General features: G+C 36.0%; 3 protein-coding genes across 7 annotated transcripts in view; 2 read left to right on the top strand and 1 right to left on the bottom strand.

Moving 5' to 3' along the window:
• Nucleotides 1-27,219, top strand: part of LOC127413399 (MORC family CW-type zinc finger protein 3-like) — a 212,894-nt gene that overhangs the window by 105,938 nt on the left and 79,737 nt on the right. The window contains exon 18 of one of the 3 annotated variants that reach the window (XR_007892581.1): nucleotides 17,373-17,455. The exons of the other annotated variants lie outside the window; for them this stretch is intronic. The gene's annotated coding sequence lies outside the window, so the exon portion shown is untranslated. Of the gene's footprint in view, nucleotides 1-17,372; nucleotides 17,456-27,219 lie in introns of those variants that run through there. 3 annotated transcript variants of the gene reach the window in all.
• The window catches only part of LOC127413400 (Bardet-Biedl syndrome 12 protein-like), a 75,284-nt gene that overhangs the window by 30,432 nt on the left and 17,633 nt on the right, over nucleotides 1-27,219 (bottom strand). The gene's annotated exons all lie outside the window — the stretch shown is intronic.
• Nucleotides 4,935-11,971, top strand: LOC127413408 (interleukin-21-like). Of its 3 annotated transcripts, none has more exons than XM_051650553.1 (7): nucleotides 4,935-4,952; nucleotides 8,811-8,902; nucleotides 9,007-9,054; nucleotides 10,050-10,166; nucleotides 10,372-10,410; nucleotides 10,524-10,607; nucleotides 11,447-11,971. In XM_051650553.1, the coding sequence occupies exons 2-7, from the start codon at nucleotides 8,858-8,860 to the stop codon at nucleotides 11,477-11,479; spliced, it is 366 nt and encodes a 121-aa protein (XP_051506513.1). In that variant the 5' UTR covers nucleotides 4,935-4,952; nucleotides 8,811-8,857; the 3' UTR covers nucleotides 11,480-11,971. The 3 variants fall into 3 exon arrangements, with proteins under 3 accessions (XP_051506513.1, XP_051506512.1, XP_051506511.1); XM_051650552.1 differs by lacking the exon at nucleotides 4,935-4,952 and adding an exon at nucleotides 8,517-8,692; XM_051650551.1 differs by lacking the exon at nucleotides 4,935-4,952 and having other exon boundaries at nucleotides 8,517-8,902.

Consider the following 27,219-nt stretch of genomic DNA (forward strand, 5'->3'; position numbering starts at 1 on the left):
GAACACAAATGAAGATTTTTAGAAGAATTTCTCTGTTCTGTAGATCCATACACTGCAAGTAAACGGTGGCCAGAAAAGCACATAAAGGCAGCATAAAAGTAATCCATAAGACAGTGGTTTAATGCATATCTTCTGAAGCGAACGACTCTGTGGCTACTGCAGCAGTTAAAAGACATTTTCCAACCAAAACAGGAGCATCAAAATACTAACAGTAGCCTACGTAAAATAACGTAACCAAAAAGTACAATTGAATTAACACGCTTTTTGGATATGTATATTGAAGTATCATGTATACTCAAAAAACTTGTACTATTTTTAATTTGACTCAATACTCCTATGTTCCATTTACTCAAAAAAATAATGTAACCAATGGAACTTAAATTAACTGAGTTGATTCAACTAAAAAATCGTCTTGACAGCTTTAATTAATCCATGTGTGTTGGGACAACATGAATATTTATTATCATGAGGATTTCTAGTTCTTAGCATGCTTCTGCAAAGGACTCGACAGGGAGAGTAAATGTTAAAATGAAGTTTTATTTTATGTGCTTTCGTGCAAGATCAAAATAAAAGGGGAGACTTGATAGTGTCTAAGGTTTTGTTATGTTGAGATGTAGAAGAATTTCTGTTGTGCTGTAGTTTTGGGGGTTACCATTATGGTGAAGAGTGGAGTTTGAGTTTAGGCTGAGGACCAATACGTTTTGAGTATTTTATGTAACGCTTTATCCTTTAAGCAATTGCTGAGCTAACCATAGCTTAGTGATTAAGTTGCATTCAATAGTGCTTCCTACCAGCATGTTTTTAGTATGCTAACATTTCCTGTCCTAGCTAGCATTCCACTAAAAGAGTTTCAACTGAGTTATTTTGAAATGTTAAATTGTGTTGGGTTTACTTTATTTACTTAGGTTCCCTCTACTTGAAGTATTCAAGTTGAAATTACATGGTCATTTTAATGTAAGAAAACTCATTTCAAAGATGTGGAAGGAGTTGTGTGTGTGTGTGTGTGTGTGTGTAAATGTCATTGTACATGAATACAGTATTTATTTACCTGGCACAAAAGTACCATGGTAATACCATCTGATACCACTCTACCATGGTACTGTTACAGCAGGCTATTTTAAAGGTAATTTTGAGAAACTTAAGTGCTGTGTGATGTGAACAAGGCTTTTAAAATTACATTCTACTAATGCTGCTCCCAAAGTCACTAAAATTGACTATTGTTTTGTTATTTGTATTAAAAGGCAAGCGTCCCTGATTTAATCACTGCTCTTTCTATTACAGCCTTTCTGCAAACAGAATAAATAATCCCATTCAGCAGTTAAACATTATATAATATGTGACAGATCAGTTCAAATATGATTATATGGAAATACACGAAACAACTATTTGAATGTACACTAAGTAATGATCTGTTGAGCACTGTGAAATATTTGATAATGAAGAATTGATGAAAATTCTTAAAGTTATTATCAATTATTCTAATTGAATAACATCTGAGCACAGATTAAGACACTGAGATCACTTCTGAAACTCATGTGAGATTACTGGGTTTTTTTAAGCATAATTGAGATATTAAAGAGAGTGCTTTGTTATTTGTCTTCCCTGTTGAATTTTGAAATATGTGATCTGCCTTACTTGATCACTTTTGCTAGCATGAGAAAATCTGCAGTATGGTATAAACATGACAATGAATCAAACTATTATAGAAGTAGATCTGGCGCTACTTCACCCACTCACAAGGTGCATAGAAACAACAAGAATGGCGCAGAGAAATCCAGCAACACTTGCAGTGATAAACTTTATTTGACTTAAAATGAATAACACAAACCAACACGTTTCGGCACGTAGGCCTTCATCATGATTAAGATAAAAATACGAGACATGCACATTTAAAGCAACTCTGACCACTGAAAGTACACTTGAACAACTAATCATATTGGGCTCTGGAGTTGAATCTCTACTAATTTTTAGGTTGATTAGGGACATGCATTGCCAGTCAGACACTCAATTAATCACAGTGTCAGAATGGTGTTTCAAATAGACCACAATTCACTTGCACACCTCACAAATGACAATATACACACACACACACACACACACACACACACATATATATATATATATATATATATATATATATAAAAAAATAATATATATATATATATATATCAAGTAAAATAAATAAATAAATATAAATATATATATATATATATATATATATATATATATATATATATATATATATATATAATAAAAATAAATAAATAAATATATATATATCAAGTAAAATAAATAAATAAATAAATATATATATATATATATATATATATATATATATATAAAATAAAAATAAATATATATATATCAAGTAAAAAAAAATATATATATATATATATATATATATATATATATATATATATGTATATATTGTTTTTTTTATTGTTTTATATATATATATATATATATAAAACAATAAAATATATATATATATATATATATATATATATATATATATATATATATATATATATATATATATATATATAAATTTTATATAAATCCAGACACAATTGTTTCAACATAAAAAATCAACAACATAAGAACCATCATGATTACAAAAATCATTGCAAAAATTCCTTCAAAGAAAAATTCTCATTCACCCCCCTTTGGAAAAAAATCCAAAAAGCTTCTCTCTTTTTCCTCACAAGATCAATACCCCCACCTGTTGTACTAGGTTTTATATGTTCAACACCCAAGAAGAAAAAGGATGATAACGGATGGTTGGATTTATTAAGTGCCTTGCAACGGGACTGTTTTTATCATTCCTTTTTATTGCGCTTCTATGTTCTGTCATTCACTCCTTTTAAGGGCGGGATGTTTCTCCAACATAAAGCTTCTTACATGGACATTGAATAATGTACATCACATTTTTTGTTTTGCATGTTATAAAACTTTTTATGTCAGTACAATTATCATTTCTAGGATGATTGAAAATGTTTACATTTTTGGTAAATTGATAGTTAGTACAATTGCCACATTTAAAGACACCTGCTGGAATTTGACCTGTTAGAGTATTTAACGAAGTTTCTTTTCATGGACAGGCTTTTGCAACTCTATTTTTTTTTTTACTGGTTACCCTTTTGTAGGTAACCAGTGGTATATTTTTGAATGTATCCTTCAAAGTCAAATTGCTGTGAAGCAGTGGCGGATTTAGACATGGGCGACATAGGCGACATGGGCAGCACCCCCCGGAGGTGGGGGCAATCTCCCCCCAGGTCAACAACTTTTGGGGCGTCATACAAGCTAGAACCGCTACTGCTTTGGAGGACATACCAGTGTTTTTGTATCACATCTCTAATATTAATAGTTTTTGGAGTAGAATTAATACAAATAAATCAGGTCTGGGTTGGGCCTAGATTTTTTTATGGGCCAAATACATTTCCCGACTTTTTTTAACTGTATTATTTAACCAATCTTCCTTATAATTTCGTTCTTTAAATTTAGATAACATGTTCTTTTTTTCTCTCTCAAAGTCACTATATTCCTCACAGATTCTCTTCAGTCTAGTTCATTCGGTAGGCTTTTCTTTAAAGAGATGGGATGAAAACTATCTGCATGCAAAAGTGTATTCCTATCGGTAGGTTTAATATATAATGAAGAGGTTAGTCCTAAATCCTTTCTTTTAACATTTATATCCAGAAAATGTGTTACATCAATGTTATAATTCAAGGAAACTTTCAGTCACATTTAGGAACTTAATCAAATCTACACATTTTAAAAATAAATCATTATTTAATTGAAAAGTGTGAGTAAACTTTATGCAGAGATTTGGGCATTTTCAATTAATGCAACAAAGCAATGACTTTGACTATGATGCAACCTAATATATACAGGTTGATTCAGTCATTTTAAATAATATTTTTTTAACTTGACCATTTCATTTAGATGTATCTAAATGATGTTTTGGAGTGTACACACTAATAAATGTATATGCACGCACTGCATTTGTAGTTTCTGTTCCTTAATGTATTTTCTGAATTGACATGTGTGACATATAGAGATAAATATCAGAAAGAGACATGCTCGTGTAGAGTACAGAAGTTCCTCCGTGATTAGACCATGAACAGCAGGTTCATCATGTATCATTTTTGATCTCTAACCCTGATTTATATTGCTATTAAACCATAAACTAGAACGTGACTCAGTCAAGTCAAAACTGTCTGGTGGAGACTCGTTGGAGTGTGAGTCAGTTTCTTTGTAATCAGCTGTTTTGTTTTGTTGGCTGAATGCCATTTGAACACATCTGTGACCCACCGCTATATCAGCATGCATGTGTGATCCACCTCCACATAACATACATTACACAACACAAGCAAAACACAAGTTCTGCTTACAGCTCCTGATCGAGGGCAGCCCAGAGGAAGTGGAATCATTTATAACCCGTTTTCAGAAAAATACGGTGAAACAATGATTTAATGAATGTGGAAAAGCCGTTAACTTTGACAAAAGACTGGTTTTACCTATCTGCAAACCCTGATCTAAATCTGTTTAACACCAGAGTACAGCCTCTGATATTTAAATGATGTGGTTGAAAAGCTTGTTTTAACAGAAAAACTGTGAGTAACAATTCTGTTCAGAATTTTGCTTGGTTTCATCTTATGATGGAAATATACACAACAGAAACTGACTCACACACTGAAATATCCTGTCTATTTAAGCTATAGGTTCTCTATGATCACTGTTAGGGTCTTTCCCACATTTAAGTATCATGATTATTTTAAATACACAATTTCCTCAAATATTTTATGACCATTAGCTAATATGAAGATACTCTGGGAACTCACATTTACGCTTACATTTCTAGGATGTGTCAGATTTTGTGTTGAGGTGCATTTAAACTCTCAAAAAGCACATTTTTTCCTTCAGTGGAAATATTGAGTATCATCTTTAAGGTAAACAAAAATATTTAATCTGTTTCTGTGATCTTGCCATGCCTTTAGATACACCTGAGACAAACTTTCCACTGCACTGCATTATTTTTGTATGCAAATGTCAAATAGCTAAGAATTTGGGACTTTTGTGAAGTTAGTCATCATAAATGGTAAAAGGGGAAAACTGCTTTTTCAAATGAAGTTTAAAAAATATAAATATTGAAAGATAGACGTTTCTTGCTCGAGTGCAAATTGCTTTGATTTGTGCAGTGGGGTCTAAAAGTCTGAGAGCACACTGAAAATCTGAGAATCAAAATATAATTTTAAAGCTTTTTGGAAAAAATGTATTTATTTATTTATTTTTTTTACTTTTAATTTATACAAAATATTTAATTTTCAGCCAATTCTGCTTTTATTTTATTTATTTTTTTATTTTTATTTTTTTTAATTAAACATAAAAAATTAAAAAAAAAATTAAAATAAATTAAAAAAAGTTTATTTTTTAACTTTTTATATAAATCTCATTTTTTTTTTTTTTTTTGTAATTGTTATGCTAATAATATACAGGAATGCAAACTCATAAGAGGTGAAAAAATCATAGCAGGTGTTCCAGACGTAATTTTCAGTCGCTGTGTTTGTTGAGTGTAAAGCTTTAAGTGTTTAAGCATAAATTAGCCGTTTCGAGTGATTTTAATAAGGAAAATTTAGAAAATGTTACCACGTAATTTGGGCAAATTCATAAAAGGTGACTTTACCTAAAAGGTGAGTAGTTTGCAAAAATAAAATGTGCGTAGATTTTTATTAAATTATAACATTTCAAATAGAGGCATTTTTTTATAAGTAGACTTCAACTTTTAAATAGAGATTGTAAAGTGAATGCATCAGTTTGTCTAAGTGTCTATACATCCATCCATCCTGCTGGAAAAAGTGGCAAGTGACAATATCTAATGTCAAATCTAAAACATAATTAACCCCATGTAATAATAACTAAAAATAATGTTTAACAATGTGATTTTTTTTTACTTAATTGCTTCTCACGCTTTCAAAACTTTTTACCAGCCACAGATAACATGAACTGTATCACCTGTGCTAACCCACAAACCAATTAACTCAACTAATGAACTTATATTAGTCTGCGAATTAAACATTTATGTCACTATATGCATTTCACCTTGAACACCCACACATACATACATACATACACACCCACACACAAATTGTGATTTCCAGGTGAAGCTCTTGACATGACTGAACAAGGAAAGTTTTGAATCATTTAGTTTTTACCTGAACACAAACAGTCTTCCATGATCTTCGAAGGTGTCACCGTCTGAGCAGAGGAATCCCCAGTATAGGCCCAGGGGTCACTATGGGGCCTTCCCCTGCCACAGTGACACTATGGGTATGATATCCGCCAGCCGCCGCCCACCACTTCCTGCTCAGCATGACCTGAAGCCATTGATTGGCCGACAGAGGGGTTCTTCATATGTGCACTGCGACATCATTTCCTGTTCTGTGACGTGTGCAAGTGATAAGGTTTTTCATAACGTGTCATGATACTGTAAAAAGTTTGGAAACTTTGGATCTAATAGAATTCTTCATTAGCTGTTTTTCCTTCAGTCTCCTGTTGTGACATTATTTCTGAGCAAGTTCATTATTTAAGTTCTCATTTACGCAATGCGAATAATGATGATATATTATTTAAATGGTAAAGAATTAACCTCCTGAGAACCAAGCGTGACGGCTGTGTGCAGGTTTCCACTTCCCTTTTTTAATTTGTAACTAGTAGCACCAAATAAATAAGCAAAAAATAAAAATCTAGAGCAAATAGCTTTCCCAAAAATATATATACATATAATGTATATCCACATACTGTATGTGGACAGTGGGACTAAGTATTTAAAATAGTACCAAGCTATAGAAAGTCAGATTTTTTTCATCAGATTTTTTATCATGTTTCCAGGAGTGTTGATTATTCATGTTTTTGAGACATTACAGACATTACATCAGAAATTAGCATAAATAATTCTGATTCAAAGTAATGTCCAGCATCATCCAATCACTGCCAACCATGTTAAAATAAAATGTATACATTATAAATTCTGAATCTATGTACTGATTATCATTGTCACATGTCTGCCAAACATGTTGAGTGATCCAAACATCATCTGCAGCCTGAAACTGAACTTTTGGCCGGATGTTAGGAGTGAATGCACTTAACAGCATAGAGAGCTATAGGATGCTCCCTTGCTCCCTATTTAGTGAATGACTTAACCTCCAGTGTGCTGTCTGTCTGCACTGGTCTCAGACCAGTTTGAAATGCACCTTATTTTCATCCTAACTCCATATAAAGCCTCTGAAAGCAACATGTTTCAGCTTTTGGATGAGCCCATGTGAAAATGCACAGTGAATATAGGAATGCATTTACTTATGTTGATGAATAGAGCCATATTGTACAGTGATAACAAAATAAAATATAACAAAATGTATATTAAAATGAATCGAAATGACCCACAGATGTGTTGATGTTGAAAGTTACTCAAAATAACAAAAAATGTATTTTGTAACTTTTAAGGGAATAATGTCCCAAAATCCACGTATGTGGACATTATGCTTATCAGTGCGCTGACGCACGAAAAATTAATACATTTTTTAAAGCGGCATATCAAACGAAACTAGAGATGCTACTCTTTACACCCAAACTGGTTTCAATTAAAAAGCTTGAAGAGCTTTCTTACCAGAGGCACTTTTGTTGGCTCTGCACCCGTAGAAGTGCTTCAAGGAAATCAATGTCATGCTGTTGTGTCACATGACTCGGTGCGGCAGAAGTTAAACCCTTAAATGACAGTCTAGAGTCTTGTGAACAGTATTCGGCCAGTTTAAATGAATTTATGCGTCGCGTATAGTGAAGCCAAAATACAATGTCCATGCATGTGGACGCAAGGTCGCACAAGTTTTAGGAAGTACTCCATTGGTACTGCCTTTCATTGTCTCTGAGAAACAACATTGTACAACCGCATCTTTTTTACTGTAATAGTGTGTAATGGTAATGAGAATCATCACTGAGAACAACGGGAATAGTAAAACGTCTGGACTTTGGGGTGTAAAATGTGCTTAAGTGTCCTGACAAAAATGGTCACAAATGTAGGCTTCGTTTGCTTTATGCAAAAGCTCATTTTAATTGATTTGGGGTTAAATATGACCAGGGCATTTTCTCGACAGGTTGCACTGCATAATCTAATTGAATGTCCTGCAGGGTTGGGGTGCAAATATGTCATCTTCACCTCTCAGGGGGACGTATGAGCTATTCTTATCTCAGAACATGAAAAGTACATTAAACTTCCTGTTTTTGTCTATAATCAATATGGTTTGTGTGGGAAGCCGCAAAGTAAAAAGCACCTTTTAATATCCACTTTACTTGATGATGCCGCACCTCAGTCACACACAGAAACACACACACACACGGATCTGCTGCTGATTCAGAATGAGAAGAGGAACTGACAGCATTTTGTAGTTTCCTGCCAAGTGTGCAGAAAGTCTGGGTCAGGTTCACACACACACACACACACACACACACACAGAGAAACACACGCAGCATCCGTACACCCACGCGCGCGCGCCTCTCGATTACATCTCTTTCGACTGACAATCATGACGAAGGCCAGTGGAAAAGAAAAACTAATTACTCATTGTTCTGTCCCTCCACTTTTCCAATCTCCACAAAGAAGCGGTTTTCCAGGGTCCTCAAGGATTCTTATATAAAGGTGAATCTGTACCTGCAGACAGTATGAAGGACATCAAACCAAGTCGCAATATAGAAAGCATAGTGGTGTTGAATTTACAAGTCAAACATGAAGGCATCTATGTGTGTTCTGTTCGCAGTGGCATGCTGGCTTGTAGCGCGAGCAGAGGAGCCTCAGAATATACTCATGCTGAATAGAGTTAGGCATTATGTCGACAAACTAAAAGGAATGGTAAGTCGATTTCTGATTCTCTACACGGGCTCTGCGCCGCATCTTAAAGTATTAATTGATACATGGTCTGATTTTAAATGGTCTTTTTCTTTTATTCAAACAAGGTCAACAACACAAACTTCATTAACTCACCCATCACCGGTGAAATCAAGGTAGGAAACCTTTTCATTTTTGTTCTGCCTCTTTCAGATATCTTGGCAAGAGTGTCAGTATTAAAAATGGAATACTACATTACAATCGTTGGCGGTCTAACATTGACCACACAATTAGGGTTAACGTTTCATCGCAGCTTCTGCATGACTCAGTGAATTGGCCTGGTGTGATACAGTAATAGATGGTTAATGTCACTTTTAAACAGCACACCTTAAAAAGAGGCTGGTTTCAATTCAACGTGCGACAGGCTAATTAATCTGCAAACACGTTACTGAATGTGTGGGTGGATTTCATTTCAATGAATCCAGTTTGCTGTGCTGGAATCAATACATTAACAGACAAAGGCTTTTTTTTTTTAGCAACTTTTAGTCATCTTTTTCTTGGCAAACACCCTCTTGTTTTTTAATTGCTCCTTTTTCGAGACAATAAGTCATTTTGCTCAGGAGAAAGTATGCTTCATTTAGGAGAAATTGGATGAGTAATACGACAACAGCAGTATGTATAAATTTGTAAAAATCTTTGTATAAATGCAGTGTTTTCTTACTAATTGACTTCAGTCGACCCGAAGAAGCAAAGTCTTCTGAAACTTTTTCTTAATGACTCTTAACAATAGCTGATTGTGTATATTCTTAAGAAGAAGTTCAGAAGTTTTACTTGGGTTTTGCATGAAAAAAAAAAAAAAAAAAAAAAGTGTTTCCTCATAGTTTCTGTGAAAACGGATTCATGGGCGGAAGGGAAATGTAAGTTTTGAGATGTATAGATTTCTGCATGCAGTACTGACGACAGTCAGTTGTTCCAGATAACAGATTCAATTCCTTGGGGGGGTTGCAGTGTGAAGCATTTATTTGTTTTCATTGATCATGGTATAAATACGGCGGGGGGGGGGGGGGGGCTACTGTGTTTATTTAATTTCGAATGACCATCCCTCATCTGACTACAAACCTCAATAAAAGTTGCTTTTGCACTAAACTGTTTGTTTTCTTTGTTTACACAGGAATGCTGCATTAAATCTGCACTGGAATGCTTTAGATCTAAAGTGTTGTTCCTTAACGGGTCAAATATAAAGAAGTCACAGACGATAATCAACAGTGATCTGCGCAAACCAGCCATTGTGAGTGCATGTTTGCTATAATTATGTTTATTATGTCTGTGCTTGAATGTGATTGTAAAGTGCAACTGTCTTTAACAACTGGACGTTGTATGGAAGACTTAGAGTGAATTGCATGTAAATGCATGCATGCTTTTGAACAGACATACTGTACAACCTTTAAAGTCAGAGTTCTGTTTGCTCATTTATTTATTCTTCATGTTCACAGACAAAAACTGTCTCCATTTGCAGTCAGAAAGAGATACAGGTAAGAAGCAAACCAATGCAACAATAACTGCTGCAAATATCTGCTTTTATATACATTTAAGGAATATAACTGCACACACAGATCTGATACGTATGTATGACGTTCTGTTTCAGGAAGCCCAATGCAAATCATGTGACTCTTACCCCAAGGTTGACAGCCGAACGTTTATGCAGAATTTTCAAACTCTCCTACAAAAGGTTCGTTCAAAACTCAATCGTTTTGCATTCTTGTTTTAATAAACTCTTCGATTCTTTGGAATAATTTTAAACTGCAAGAGGGTGCATCTCACAAAACTCAAGCTCATATTTCACCCCAAAATCAAAAGACAAACATAAGAGCTAAACTTTGCTTAAAGGAAAGGAAGCCTATTTGTATGACTTTTTTTTTGGATTGTGACATTATTATTATTATTTTTTTTATTTTTTTCAACAATTAAGCACATTTTACTCACTAATATCATTACTGTAAGGCATGCCATTATATATATATATATATATACTTTATAATTTAATATTTACTAAGTTTACTAAATATTTGTAGTTATAGTATATTTAGTACATTTAGTATAGTTACTATGATACATTATTTAAATTATAAAGCGTTATTTCCAATAATGGTAGTATTTGTTTTAGCCTTTAATTTCAGCTGCTTTAAATAATAATAAAAAAAAACTATCACTAATTAATCTGTTACAGTAATGAGCATCTAATGAGAATCATCTTTGAGAATAACTGAAATTGCAAAAAAAAAAGAAAAAAAAAATATAAAATGACTGAATTACAGTAATGTGAAATAAATGTGGTAAATATGGGGTAAATGTGCGTGATAGTCATGAAAATAATGTCATAATACAACAAAACATAAAGGACCTAAAAATAGACTTTATTTTCTTATGCATAATATTATTTCTTATTTGGGGGGGGTGAAATGTCACATGTTCTCTTAAGATACATCCTGGTGCCCACAGGCATAGTGTGTTTTGCAATAAACAAAGATAACAGACACTGTGTAACGGCCTACTTTCCTCTTCCTCTAGATCTTCGTCAGACTTCTAGTGTCACAAGCATAGAAATGAGGAGAGAGAGACTGTGTATACGACACTACCCCACCTACCCATGGCAGGGTCTCTCAAACGCTCGGCTGCTCCCAGATCCTGCTATTCTATTTATTACTTATTTATTACACAATTTTGTATTGTTTTGTCAAGGTCATCTTTTGAAGGATTGTTATTTACACTGATGTGGTTTCAGGAAGAGTAAAACTTTTGTAGTAAGGAAAGCTTGAATGTTTTTATGAAAACTTTGCAGACTTTTTTATAGCACCACCTCGTGTTGAGATCACACACCACTGTTCGTGGAAAGAAACTTTAGGGTGGTTTCACTGATCAAGAGTAAAAGGGCTTTTAAGAAGTATCATGAGATACGCTGAGAATACATTTGAACCTGTGTCCTGAAAACTACTCATTTGGATTATATGATACATACTGATGTCTCATAATGAGATTTATATATTGTATTTTGGATGATATTTATTTGATATTAAAATGATTTTAACATGTTTACATTATGGCTGTCATTGTTATTTCTCTAACCCACTTTCCACACGCTTGATTAAAAAGTCCTATATGTAAAATCTCACCAAAGCTACTGAGTGAGCAAAACTCAAAGAAGGAACTTTTATAATATCATCTCACAGGAAGGGGTATACACTTCAGTTGCTTCTCCGTAAGACTTTAACTTCATGAAACTGAAAGTGTCCATTCAAATGATCCCAATATACCGGCCAGTTTGTTTACGGAAGCTAAATTTAGGAAATAAAAAACATAAAGCTGCCTAATATATTATGTGTGAATATGCTTACAAAGACTATTTTGAAATAGGCTGAATATGTTCATGAAAACGTACATTTCTTGAATTATATTATGTTGGTTATTTCCAATATCCTTTATCAGGAAGGCAAAATTACCTTCTAAATGATGTCAGCCTCTGTTGTAATTACTAATAGTTCAGTCATGACAACTCTCGGAATGAAGTTTAAGATGTTTATTATGAAAATGACAGTTTGTAGGTTTGGTCTTGGTGGACTAGATCTGCTATTTAAAGACTTGCTTCTGCCAGACATATAAAGACGTGCTGCAGTGAGCATGCAGTACATGCTGTTGTCGCTGAACAAACATGCACAGATCCCCCGAAGCTGATCTAGACAGGTGGAGCTGGGGAGGAGGGGGGTAAATGAGGAAAACTCTCATAACTTGTGCAGTGAGATCAGCTTGCTGATAACACGACAGGTAAGCTATTTAAATGTTTGACGTGACTGGCTACAGAGATTGCTTTGAGGGAACCTATCGGCTTGCACTACAGAGTTTCCGGACTGAACTTGGTCATTTATATTAAATTGTAAAAAAAAAATAGTTCACTCAACTTAAGCTTAATTTTTACTATTCTTACTCGTTTTATCAAACCCTAAAGTTGTCATTAATGAAATGTTTAAGTGGTCCTAACTCATCAGTATTTGAAACGTCACATTTTGGAATCATAACTCAAATATATATGTTCTTTAAACTCTAGCTTTGAGTACTACTAACTCAAAATGATTAAGTACAAAATTGCGGCTTGCTGAAATGAACACATAAAGCCCTTGAATAAATGCATATGCATGTTTGGTTAAAACATTGAACTTATGTAGAAAAATATTAATTGTTATTTAAAATTGTACACAGTTTTAATTTGTATGACTATTGTCGTTGTTTTGTTGTAGCTGGTTGATAGTTGTGATTTGTGTGAAGTCTCCATGAGGGTGATAATGTTACCTCTGGTGAACATGTAGGCTGTTAAATTTAAGCCATTCTTCTTTACTCAATTGTACTAAAGTGGAGATTTATGTGCATTAAGAAGTACTGACGAGAATCTAATGTGCCATATGGATAACCGAGATTCCAGTCATAATTTCCCTTATACTGTATAAGACATGCTATAACTCAATTGAAATAATTCAATAAAAACAATGATACTTTAATCACAGATGAGTTTTTACTTGTAACTAGTGAACGCTACTTAAAAAATTAAGGTATGTTTACTTAAGCCAAATAAGTATGTTTACTTAAAAACAGCATGCAAACCGATTTCCTTAAAAAATCAAAGTACGGCCAACTAATTAGATTTTACAGAGTATGGTTGGTCTATCCCAAAATGGTATATAAAAGCGAATTATTAATTACTACGTGATTTGTATTACTAGCAGCTTAGGCTACTCTCAAAAAAAAATATTTTAGCCTATTTTTAAGATCAAATTGAATTGTGTAATTGTTTAATAAAAAAAAAAAAAAAATTAATACAACTTAAAATATTTAGGCTTTTTGTTTTATTATATTAAAGATTACTCAATTGAATCTGATGGAATTTTGTTATGAAACTGAAATGCATACATCTTCAAATAGTTTTTGTATGGTTGACGGTGCTAAACGGGGTCCTACAGACAATTCTGCCTTGAAAATGACGGATAGAAATTCCTATAAGCCTAAAAGGATGAATATCATTGCATGTTTTACATAATGACTTATCTAAACCCCATTTTTTTGGACTGACATTTTTTCCAAGCCATTTAAAATGTAACTGAAGCCCTGACTGAAGGTTTCTCGTAGACTTTAGTAATTCAACGGCGGCCTCTGTTGGAGAAACTGCAGCAATGAACTAACTGGATGAAAGAAACTGGTATCAGTCATGCCTCCAAAGGCACGTTAATGATCAAGGGAACAAATTCAAGTGAGTTTTAGTCATTATGACCAAGCAAATATTTAATTACATTTTTTTTATTTATCTGTAGAAATAAAAATCTTTGACTGAAAGTAAAGCTATATAATAAATATCACATGCATGTTTTCTTCCTATGTTCCAGAGAAATGGCTTTAAATGTCAAGTTTGAGGCAGATCCATGGTTACCTGATGTTTAGTGGACTGCAAAGATTGACACACTTTATTGAATCCATTATAATGAGCTGGGCATGTCAACCAATTGAGCAAGTATGCTGATCATTAAGGTTTGTTGCATTTTGACATTATTTTCAGAACTCTTAAACACATTTTACCTCCCAATTTTCTGTACCGAAAGATGTCAGAACATTTTACTTTTACTATTTCCATTGTTTTCAATTATTCTCATTAACGTAATACAGTAAAAATATATAAAAAAAAAAAAAAAATAGAGTACTTCTTTGATGTATAACTTCTTTACAATTTAAATATTTTTTTTCTCCATGTTGCGGCAGTGAGAATTGGAGAGTAAAATGTGCATAACTGTTATGAAAATAATGTCACAATGTGAAAATCTTAATGGCGATAAATATAGGACTTAAAATAGCATATTAAGGTAAAATAGCGTCAGGACATTTTCTTTACAGGTTTCGTGAGAATCAACCAACTGTAGTGTTTGTTCACAAAAGGTTATTTGTTTGTATTTATGTGCATTTTAACGCATTTTTATTCTTTTCAATATATGTTAAAAGATAAGTTAACCTACAGATAAAAATCGTGTCACTATTTACTCACTCCCGATGTCTTTCCGAACCCACCCCCAACCCCCAACCCAGTTATTTTCTACATCGGACCACAATTTTGTGTTTTAAGAATCTTTACGCAGCTCTTCTCCATATGATGACAGCTCATAGTGACTACAGCTATCAGGTTCCAAACAAAGGACCAAAAAAGTACCACCATAAAAGTAGCCCATATACAGTGGCAAGAAAAAGTATGTGAACCCTTTGGAATTAGCTGGTCATAAAATGTGATCTCATCTTCATCACAAGTATAGACAAACACAATGTGCTTAAGCTAACAACACACAAACAATTATAATATATAATGTCTTTATTGAACACATCCCATTAAACATTCACAGTGCTGTGGAAAAAGTATGTGAACCCAATCCTCCGATCCTCCATGAGCAGCAATAACCTCTACCAATTGTTTCCGGTATATGTGGATTAGATTTTCACAACGTTCAGAAGGAATTTTGGACCATTATTCCTCACAGAACTCCTTCAGCTCAGCCATATTCTTAGGATGTCTGGTGTGAGCGGCTCAGTATCTCTATTGGGTTAAGGTCTGGGCTCTGACTGGGACACTCCAAAAGGTGGATTTTCTTTTTTTAAGCCATTCTGTAGTGGATTTACTTTGATGTTTAGGGTTATTGTCCTGCTGCATCACCCAACTTCTACTGAGCTTCAGCTGGCACACAGCCACCTTGATATTATCCTGTAGGATATCTTGATAAAATTGGGAATTCATATGTGTGCTGTGTGTTCTTCCCAAACAATTCAACCTTAGTTTCATCAGTCCACAAAACATTTTTACAGTAGTGTTATGGAGTATCAAGGTGGAGCGTAGCAATGTTTTTTGGAAAGCAGCAGCTTCCTTCATGGTTTCCTGCTATGGACACCATGCCAGCTTAATGTTTTCCGTATAGTAGAGTCATGAGCAGAGCTGTTAACCAGTTCCAATGATTCATTCAAGTCTTTAGCTGTAAGGTTGTTTCTTACCTCATTGGGCATTCTGCAGTGTGCCCTTTGAGTCATCTTGACTGGACGGCCACTCCTAGAGAGAGTAGCCACAGTACTAAATCATCTCCATTTATAGACAGATGAATATCTAAGCTCTTAAAAATAACTTTAGAACCCTTTCCAGAATTAGCAAATCAACAATTCTTGATCATAGGTCTTCTGAGATCTCATTTTTGCAAGGCATGGTCCACATCAGCAGATGCTTCTTGTGAATAGCAAACTCAAAATGTTTGAGTGCTTTTTATAAGTCAAAGTATCTCTAACCCACACCTCCAATCTTGTTTCATTAATTGGATGCCAGGTTTGCCAACTCCTGACTCTAATTAGCTTTTGTTGACATCATTAGCCTAGGGGTTCACATACTTTTCCCCAGCCTACACTGTGAATGTCTAAATTATGTATTCAATATGTAAAAGAACAAAACAATAATTTTTGTGTTATTAGTTAAAACAGATTGTGTTTGTTTATTATTGTAGATGAAGATCAAACTTAGAGATTTTAAGACAAATTTATACATAAATGCAGGTAATTCCAAAGGGTTCACATACTTATTCTTGCCACTGTAACTTACAATAGAATTGTATGAGGAACAGATTGATTTACAGTTGTGCTCTAAAGTTGGCATACCCTTGGAGAATTGGTAATATATGTACCATTTTTAAAGAAAACATGAGTGAGCAGGCAAAACACATTTCTTTTATTTCTTATGGGATTCATATTCAACTGTAGGTTATAACAGAATGACACAATCATAAAACAAAACATGGCAACAAAGAAAAAAATGAAATGACCCCTGTTCAAAAGTCTGCATACCCTTAGTTCTTAATACTGTGTATTGCCCCCTTTAGCATCAATGACAGCGTGCAGTCTTTTGTAATAGCTGTCTATGAGGCCCCAAATTCTTGCAGGTGGTATAGCTGCCCATTCGTCTTGGCAAAATGCCTCCAGGTCATGCAAAGTCTTTGGTCGTCTTGCATGAACCGCACGTTTGAGATCTCCCCAGAGTGACTCGATGATATTAAGGTCAGGAGACTGTGATGTCCACTCCAGAACCTTCACCTTTTTCTGCTGTAACCACTGGAGGGTCAACTTGGCCTTGTGTTTAGGGTTATTGTCATACTGGAAAGTCCAAGTGCGTCCCATGCGCAGCTTTCGTGCAGAAGAATGCAAATTGTCTGCCAGTATTTTCTGATAACATGCTGCATTCATCTTGCCATCAATTTTCACAAGATTCCCCGTGCCTTTAGAGCTCACACACCCCAAAAACATCAGTGAGCCACCACCATGCTTCACAGTGGGTATGGTATTCTTTTCACTATAGGCCTTGTTGACCCCTCTCCAAACATAGCGCTTATGGTTGTGATCATAAAGCTCTATTTTGGTCTCGTCACTCCAAAGGCGTGTCAAGGTGTTGTCGGGCATATTGTAACCGGGCTTTTTTGTGGCATTGGTGCAGTAAAGGCTTCTTTCTGGCAACTCGACCATGCAGCTCATTTTGTTCAAGTATCGTCATATTGTGCTCCTTGAAACAACCACACCGTCTTTTTCCAGAGCAGCCTGTATTTCTCCTGAGGTTACCTGTGGGTTTTTCTTTGTATCTTGAACAATTCTTCTGGCAGTTGTGGCTGAAATCTTTCTTGGTCTTCCTGACCTTGGCTTGGTATCAAGAGATCCCTGAATTTTCCACTTCTTAATAAGTGATTGAACAGTACTGACTGGCATTTTCAAGGCTTTGGATATCTTTTTATATCCTTTTCCATCTTTATAAAGTTCCATTACCTTGTTACGCAGGTCTTTTGACAGTTCTTTTCTGCTCCCCATGGCTCAGTATCTAGCCTGCTCAGTGCATCCACGTGAGAGCTAACAAACTCATTGACTATTTATACACAGACACTAATTGCAATTTAAAAAGCCACAGGTGTGGGAAATTAAACTTTAATTGCCATTTAAACCTGTGTGTGTCTGTAACAAGGCCAAACATTCAAGGGTATGTAAACTTTTGATCAGGGCCATTTGGGAGATTTCTGTTATCATTATGATTTAAAAAGGAGCCAAACAACTATGTGATAATAAATGGCTTCATATGATCACTAACCTTAAATAAAAGACAGTTTTTTGCATGATCAGATATTTTCAAAATCAATGCCAAAATTTCACAATTCTGCCAGGGTATGCAAACCTTTGAGCAAAACTGTAGGTTGTTATACACTAAAAATCTCTTAAATCTCATTTTACATCCCGCATACTCGTACTGCTGTGTTGCGTTCAGTTACAATGCACAAAAAAAAAAAAAAATGGTATTTATGATTTAAAATCCAGCACATTTTTGAGCGTGATCGAGAGGAAGATTATCAGTGAATAACAACTTAAATGTGCACAACTCATATGACAACTTTTATAGTGCTTTTTTGTGCGTCACAGTCGTGGTCACAACTATAAATGTTGTTGTATGGAAAAGTGCAGCGTTTTGTATTCCAGAGAAAAAAATAACAGCAATAAGGTTTGGAACAGCATAAGCGTGAGCAAATAATGACAGAATTTTCATTTATGTAAACTATCCCTTTAATGCAATTACATAATTAGGTCATGCAGTTGTTGCAGACATGTAGCGGTCACATAGGGACCTGTGACAATACATTAGACAGCACATTAGTACTGCAAAACAGCAGACATCAGGATCTGTAAAAGTTTATTTAAAAAAAAAGTCCCACAGACACTGATGCTTTGTGCTTACAACAGAGTTTGTTTTCAAGGGTTTGGCTACTGAGCACCTTGAGGTTACACCAAGGTAAAATCTTTTGTGGTCACAAACACTTAATTTTTTTTTTCAAAGCTTAAAACTCACAAATCAATGAAGAAAAAAAAAAAAACACAGCCCTCTTAAATTGCACACTCATGAGATGTGGTTAGCCGCATTGCCAAATTTTCAAAGTGTGACAGCTGCAAAAGACATCTCTCAGCAGGTGTCTGTGTTTTCATAGGTGATTTAAACAACAGCCGTGTGTGAATTCCAACTGGGGGATTTCAGGTGGACAGCCACAAAACATCTGCAACATATCGATAACACTGAGAGAACCTTTGCCACCAAACAGCATAATCAGAGCGCAATCTGTCCCCAGTGAGATGCTCTGATGCCCAACCTCACCAACATACAAACATGTTTGTACATCTGGGCAGGTACTGAGTCAGTACCAGAGTACACATATGAGAAGATGGGGGTCACGTTAGACCACAGAGGCCCTTCTGAAATTCATAGTTACTCTACATGCCGTGGACTCGTTGAGATGCTGCCAGGACATGACCAGACAACATACTTTTTGTAAGGTGATATATGAATCACTGACCCTCAGAACTACAATATTTTGCAATGAACTAAGAAAAATGACATCAGCCTATTGCATAATGCAGAATTGGAGAACAGAAGTACTGCTGACATCATTTCTAGAGGGTCATTATTTATTAGTCATATGATGAAAGTGTGAGTTATAAAGGGGCTATCTATCTGGCTACTTTTCCTAAATAGGTGTGACCATTACAGCAACATCTTAATGTCAAAGCGGGTTTATATGAAAACAACTCACCTTATATAACTATGCCATATGTCTGTCTGTCTATCTACCACTTTTTCTGTCTATTCATCAATCTGTTTGTATATCACACTTTCTGCCTTTTCTATCATCTATCTATCTATCTATCTATCATCTAAGGACTTTAATGATCAAGGGAACAAATTCAAGTGAATTTTAGACATAATGACCAAGCAAATATTTAATTACATTTTTTTAATTTATCTGTCAAAATGTAAACAAAACAATCAAACCAAAGCTAAGCGAGTACAACAGTGCTAAGCATCATACAGTTATATAATACTTTTTTTGAACATCAAAAATCTTAAATTGGTGCTCTGCATGTGCTATCTCCGGTCTGTAGGTACAGGATTAAAAAAAAAAGTGAGTTTGTCCAATTATGCTTCATGTATGTGGTTGGCAGAAGATGACTGGCAACCATTCATTCTTGTTTCTTCTCTACTACCCAGGTTCTGAAAAGGTCTATAATACCTGGAAAAATCGATCTAATAATTTTAGCGATTTAAATGTTGCCTGCAATAATTTCATTTCATCAGGGTACACGGTTATGCGGCGTTCCATTCAAGTCGGATGTGGGATATTCCTACTTGATATCTCCGACCATAAATGCATTCCATTCCCCGATATTCGGAACTGCAACGCTCCCGTTAGCTTAGCAGGGGTTTGACTCTAATTAGAGATGTCTCCTAGCAACCCAACTGAATTGAATCCATTATAATGAGCTGGGCATGTCAACCAATTGAGCAAGTATGCTGATCATTAAGGTTTGTTGCATTTTGACATTATTTTCAGAACTCTTAAGCACATTTTACCTCCCAATTTTCTGTACCGAAAGATGTCAGAACATTTTACTTTGACTATTTCCATTGTTTTCAATTATTCTCATTAACGTAATACAGTACAAAGTATTACAGTAAAAAGATTTTTTTTATAAAATCAGTGTAAATGAAAGGCAGTACCAAGTGAGTACTTCTATGATGTATAACTTCTTTACAATTTAAATATTTTTTTTTCTCCATGTTGCGGCAGTGAGAATTGGAGAGTAAAATGTGCATAGCTGTTATGAAAATAATGTCACAATGTGAAAATCTTAATGGCGATAAATATAGGACTTATTTTCAATATGCAAAATAGAAGTTCTTATTTGTTTTTATTTCGGAGTAAAATAGCACCAGGACATTTTCTTTACAGGTTTCGTGAGAATCAACCAACTGTAGTGTTTGTTCACAAAAGGTTATTTGTTTGTATTTATGTGCATTTTAACGCATTTTTATTCTTTTCAATATATGTTAAAAGATAAGTTAACCTACAAATAAAAATCCTGTCATTATTTACTCACTCCCGATGTCTTTCCGAACCCACCCCCAACCCCCAACCCAGTTATTTTCTACATCGGACCACAATTTTGTGTTTTAAGAATCTTTACGCAGCTCTTCTCCATATGATGACAGCTCATAGTGACTACAGCTATCAGGTTCCAAATAAAGGACCAAAAAACACCATAAAAGTAGCCCATATACAGTGGCAAGAAAAAGTATGTGAACCCTTTGGAATTAGCTGGTCATAAAATGTGATCTCATCTTCATCACAAGTATAGACAAACACAATGTGCTTAAGCTAACAACACACAAACAATTATAATATATAATGTCTTTATTGAACACATCCCATTAAACATTCACAGTGCTGTGGAAAAAGTATGTGAACCCGATCCTCCTTGAGCAGCAATAACCTCAACCAAGTGTTTCCGGTATATGTGGATTAGACTTTCACAACGTTCAGAAGGAATTCTGGACCATTCTTCCTCACAGAACTGCTTCATCTCAGCCATATTCTTAGGATGTCTGGTGTGAACAGCTCTCTTGAGGTCATTCCACAGTATCTCTATTGGATTAAGGTCTGGGCTCTGACTGGGCCACTCCAAAAGGTGGATTTCCTTTTTTCTGAAGCCATTCTGTTTATCAGTTTCTCTCACTGTCTGTTATTCATCTGCTATTCATCTATCTGTCTGTCTATCTATCACACTTTCTGTCTTTTCCATCCATCTTTCTATCTATCTAAATATGTCTGTCTGTCAGTCTATCTCTCTCGCTCTCCGTTTTATTCACCTGCTATTCATCCATCTGTCTCTCTGTTTATCTATCACTATTTCTGTCTTTTCTATCTATCTATCTGTCTGTCTATCTGTCTGTCAATCAGTCAATCTGTCTGTCTTTCTATCTGTCTGTCTGTCAGAAATTAGGTTATGGCAAGAGATTTCTGAGGGGTAATAAAGCGGAGGTTTGTAGGGAGTTTAATGTAGACAGAAATTAAATGAATATCCCAAAGGTTACAAATAAGGGAACATCTTTGATTCCATTGATTAGTTTATTTTCACCAATGGGAAATTGAATTCTGTTGTGAAGACCCATTTTCAGCAGTCACAGGACCGACACGAAGTTTTGAGACCCTTTAAGGTGATAGCAGCATTTAGAAGAAATCGAAATGTAAAAGATATGTGAGTGCATGCTCGAGTTATACAACATTCTTTGTTTCTATCTTGGCATCTTTTTTGTTTTTAACAAATATTCCTACTTGGGCAGTCCTTTACTTGGTGTACTGGATAAAAAAATTATAAAGCAATACAACCAAAAGGTTTAAACCTAAGATATGAATAGAATATACACTATATTGCCAAAAGTATTCACTCATCTGCCTTTAGACGCTTATGAACTTAAGTGACATCCCATTCTTAATCCATAGGGTTTAATATGACGTCGGCCCACCCTTTGCAGCTATAACAGCTTCAACTCTTCTGGGAAGGCTTTCCACAAGGTTTAGGAGTGTGTTTATGGGAATTTTTGACCATTCTTCCAGAAGCGCATTTGTGAGGTCAGACACTGATGTTGGACGAGAAGGCCTGGCTCGCAGTCTTCGCTCTAATTCATCCCAAAGGTGCTCTATTGGGTTGTGGTCAGGACTCTGTGCAGGCCAGTCAAGTTCTTCCACACCAAACTCGTTCATCCATGTCTTTATGGACCTTGCTTTGTGCACTGGTGTGCAGTCATGTTGGAACAGGAAGGGGCCATCCCCAAACTGTTCCCACAAAGTTGGGAGCATGGAATTGTCCAAAATCTCTTGGTATGCTGAAGCATTCAGAGTTCCTTTCACTGGAACTAAGGGGCCAAGCCCAGCTCCTGAAAAACAACCCCACACCATAATCCCCCCTCCACCAAACTTCACAGTTGGCACAATGCAGTCAGACAAGTACTGTTCTCCTGGCAACAGCCAAACCCAGACTCGTCCATCAGATTGCCAGGTGGAGAAGCGTGATTCGTCACTCCAGAGAACGCATCTCCACTGCTCTAGAGTCCAGTGGCAGCGTGCTTTACACCACTGCATCCGACGCTTTGCATTGCACTTGGTGATGTGTGGTTTGGATGCAGCTGCTCGGCCATGGAAACCCATTCCATGAAGCTCTCTACGCACTGTTCTTGAGCTAATCTGAAGGCCACATGAACTTTGGAGGTCTGTAGCGATTGACTCTGCAGAAAGTTGGCGACCTCTGCGCACTATGCGCCTCAGCATCCGCTGACCCCGCTCTGTCATTTTACGTGGCCTACCGCTTCGTGGCTGAGATGCTGTCATTCCCAATCGCTTCCACTTTGTTATAATACCACTGACAGTTGACTGTGGAATATTTAGTAGCAAGGAAATTTCAAGACTGGACTTGTTGCACAGGTGGCATCCTATCACAGTACCACGCTGGAATTCACTGAGCTCCTGAGAGCGGCCCATTCTTTCACAAATGTTTGTAGAAGCAGTCTGCATGCCTAGGTGCTTCATTTTATACACCTGTGGCCATGGAAGTGATTGGAACACCTGAATTCAATTATTTGGATGGGTGAGCGAATACTTTTGGCAATATAGTGTAGTTCTATAATGGTTTTGGTATAGCTTCTGGCTAATTTTTACCTTAACTTTTTTTCTGATATTATCAATTTTTAGTCCGGGATTCTATCCCTATACCAACCCTATACATCTTTAATAGTCCCTTGTCATAAGAATAATGTTTAGAGAAAGGGGTACATTTCTTTTTTCTTAATTCCTCCCAGGAGTGCATAAAGCATGTCCTTCACAAAAATGTGTGCCAGAGCATGTCTGTAAATTCAGACCTTTTAAATGTCTTTTGTTGCTAAATCTACCTACCTACCTGTCTGTCTGTCCTCCTATCTATCTATCTATCAAAAACATTCCCTGTCTTAGGTCAGTTAGGATCACTACTTTATTTGAAGAATGTGAAATGTCAGAATAATAGTAGAGAGAATGATTTACTTCAGCTTTTATTTCTTTCATCACATTCCCAGTGGGTCAGAAGTTTACATACACTTTGTTAGTGTTTGGTAGCATTGACTTTAAATTGTTAAATTGGGTCAAACATTTTGGGTATCCTTCCACAAGCTTCTCACAATAAGTTGCTGGAATTTTGTCCCATTCCTCCAGACAGAACTGGTGTAACTGAGTCAGGTTTGTAGGTCTCCTTGCTCGCACACGCTTTTTCAGTTCTGCCCACAAATTTTCTATTGGATTGAGGTCAGGGCTTTGTGTCGGCCACTCCGATACCTTGACTTTGTTGTCCTTAAGCCATTTTGCCACAACTTTGGAGGTATGCTTGGGGTCATTGTCCATTTGGAAGACCCACTTGCGACCGAGCTTTAACTTCCTGGCTGATGTCTTGAGATGTTGCTTCAATATATCCACATCATTTTCCTTCCTCATGATGCCATCTATTTTGTGAAGTGCACCAGTCCCTCCTGCAGCAAAGCACCCCCACAACATGATGCTGCCACCCCCATGCTTCACGGTTAGGATGATGTTCTTCGGCTTACAAGACTCACTCTTTTTCCTCCAAACATAACAATGGTCATTATGGCCAAACAGTTCAATTTTTGTTTCATCAGACCAGAGGACATTTCTCTAAAAAGTAAGATGTGCACTTCTGTCGATCACCATGACTTCTGATTTCTCTTGATTTTCCCATGATGTCAAGCAATGAGGCACTGAGTTTGAAGGTAGACCTTTAAATACATCCACAGGTACACCTCCAATTCAGTACACCTCCTATCAGAAGCTAACTGGCAACTGTCTAAAAGCTTGACATAATTTTCTGGAATTTTCCTAGCTGCTTAAAAGCAGTTAACTTAGTGTATGTAAACTTCTGACCCACTGGAATTGTGATATAGTCAATTAAAAGTGAAACAATCTGCCTGTAAACAATTGTTGGAAAAATTTACTTGTGTCATGCACAAAGTAGATGTCCTAAACAACTTGTCAAAACTATAGTTTACTAATATTAAATCTGTGGAGTGGTTAAAAAATGATTTTTAATTACTTCAACCTAAGTGTATGTAAACTTCTGACTTCAACTGTATATATGTGTGTGGCATGGGGGGCGTGGTCATGTGTCTGTCTGCGGGAGAGGGAGAGCGGTAAGGCTTGTCACCTGTGTTGTGATTACTCTAACACCTGCCTTTCATTATAGTGAAGGGAGGGGGACCTGATAAGACACGCCAGAGCATCAGAGTGGGAGAGAGTGTGTGATGCGACGTGTTCTAAGAGTGCTAAAGAGTGTATGTTTTTAAGAAACTGTTTGAGTGAATTGTCCAAGAGACCAAGAGTGTGCAGAGTGAAAAGCAGACTAAAAATAAAGTCTTACTTGAACTGCTTCATTGTTTCCTGACTCCTCCATTGCCCACGAACTCAGTCTTATCACAATATGTCTGTCTGTCTGTCTATCTGTCTGTCTGCCTGCCTATCTATCTATCTGTCTCCCTTCCTCCCTCTCTCTCTCTATCTGTCTGTCTCTGTCTCTATTTCTCTCTTTGTCTCTCTCTCTCTATCTATCTCTGTTTGTCTGTCTATCTATTTCTCTCTCTATCACTCTTTCTGTCTTTTCTATCCATCTTTCTATCTGTCCTTCTATGTCTGTTTATCTATCTATGTCTGTTTATCTATCTATCTATTTCCCTCTCTGTCTGTAATCTATCTATCTATCTATCTATCTATCTATCTATCTATCTCTCTGATGAAGTCTGGTTCATCCTTGGGAGCAATTTCCAAACGCCTGAAGGAACCACGTTCATCTGTACAAACAATAGTACACAAGTATAAACACCATGGGACCGTGCAGCCATCATACCGCTCAGGAAGGAGACACATTCTGTCTCCTAGAGATGAATGTAGTTTGGTGTGAAAAGTGCAAATCAATCCCAGAACAACAGCAAAGGACCTTGTGAAGATGCTGGAGGAAACAGGTAGACAAGTATCTATATCCACAGTAAAACAAGTCCTATTTCGAAATAACCTGAAAGGCTGCTCAGCAAGGAAGAAGCCACTGCTCCAAAACCACCATAAAAAAGCCAGACTACAGTTTACAAGTGCACATGGGGACAAAGATCTTACTTTTTAGAGAAATGTCCTCTAGTCTGATGAAAAAAAATTGAACTGTTTGGCCATAATGACCATCGTTATGTTTGGAGGAAAAAGGGTGAGGCTTGCAAGCCGAAGAACACCATCCCAACTGTGAAGCATGGGGGTGGCAGCATCATGTTGTGGGGGTGCTTTGCTGCAGGAGGTACTGGTGCACTTCACAAAATAGATGGCATCATGAGGAAGAAAAATTATGTGGATATATTGAAGCAACATCTCAAGACATCAGCCAGGAAGTTAAAGCTCAGTCAACTGTATATATATATATCTGTCTGTCTGTCTGTTTATCTATTTCTGTCTGTCTGTCTGTCTGTCTGTCTGTATCTAACTGTCTGTCTGTCTGTCTGTCTATCACACAGCTCAAAGTTTTCACTACTAAATTAATACTCCAGTAAATTTATTCATTATTATGTTCTGTTCCTGCAGATGACTAACCATTGAGAGAACTGAGCTTCCTATCTTTAACTGCGTTCACACATACAGCCTTTTCCAGAAAATTACCAACAATTTCCAGTTTAGAGATCATGTGTGAACACAACGCTTTTTAAAATACTGGCAATTTTCCTTAATGCGAATTTGTGTCTTTACTTATAAATGTCCTTATTAATGGTATGTGTGAACAGCACATTTACTAGTAAAGGCAACCTAAAGTTTTCCTGTAATTTACCTGGCTGCATGTGTGAACGGGGCTATTGTTAAAAGGCATGAAAACTTGTGAAACTAGTAATTTTCCTTCTTGCTCTGTCCTTGCCATTTTTCCATAGTTCAGGTAGTTTACCTTGACGCAGTTGTGTGGGTTTTATATTGAGGAGAATGTTTCATAAATGAGTATTGTCACTGTTTCTGCCCACAACCCACGCCTGACCCTGAAGCCTGAGACCCTCACAGAGCTTAAGCCATTCACTAACCACTTCAGAATGTCAAATCACTCAGGAACTTCCTGCCAACCAAGTTCTGATAAAAAAATTGCTTTGCAACACCCTTGAGTCACATTATGCATTCAAATTCTGTCTAAAAAAATTTGAAATTCCTAATAAGCAACCATCAGAATAAAAAACAACACAAAAATATTAAGGATTAAAAAAATAAAATAAACAAGTTTTAAGAGTCATGCTTGATTTTTTAGCAGTTATTGCCTAAAGGAAAGGAACATCACAGATGAGCTCTCTCTACTAGCTCAACTGTTTTTGCTAGACCGAA

The sequence above is a fragment of the Myxocyprinus asiaticus genome, chromosome 22 (genome assembly GCF_019703515.2).
Source record: "Myxocyprinus asiaticus isolate MX2 ecotype Aquarium Trade chromosome 22, UBuf_Myxa_2, whole genome shotgun sequence".
NCBI classification, from domain to species: Eukaryota; Metazoa; Chordata; class Actinopteri; order Cypriniformes; family Catostomidae; genus Myxocyprinus; species Myxocyprinus asiaticus.

What these genes read in the sequence shown, in the direction of transcription:
- LOC127413408 (XM_051650551.1), top strand. Translation starts at nt 8,780, where the DNA reads ATGAAGGCATCTATGTGTGTTCTGTTCGCAGTGGCATGCTGGCTTGTA. An exon ending in GCAGTCAGAAAGAGATACAG is followed by an intron (nt 10,411 to 10,523) that starts GTAAGAAGCAAA and finishes GTTCTGTTTCAG; the next exon opens with GAAGCCCAATGCAAATCATG. An exon ending in TTCAAACTCTCCTACAAAAG is followed by an intron (nt 10,608 to 11,446) that starts GTTCGTTCAAAA and finishes CTCTTCCTCTAG; the next exon opens with ATCTTCGTCAGACTTCTAGT.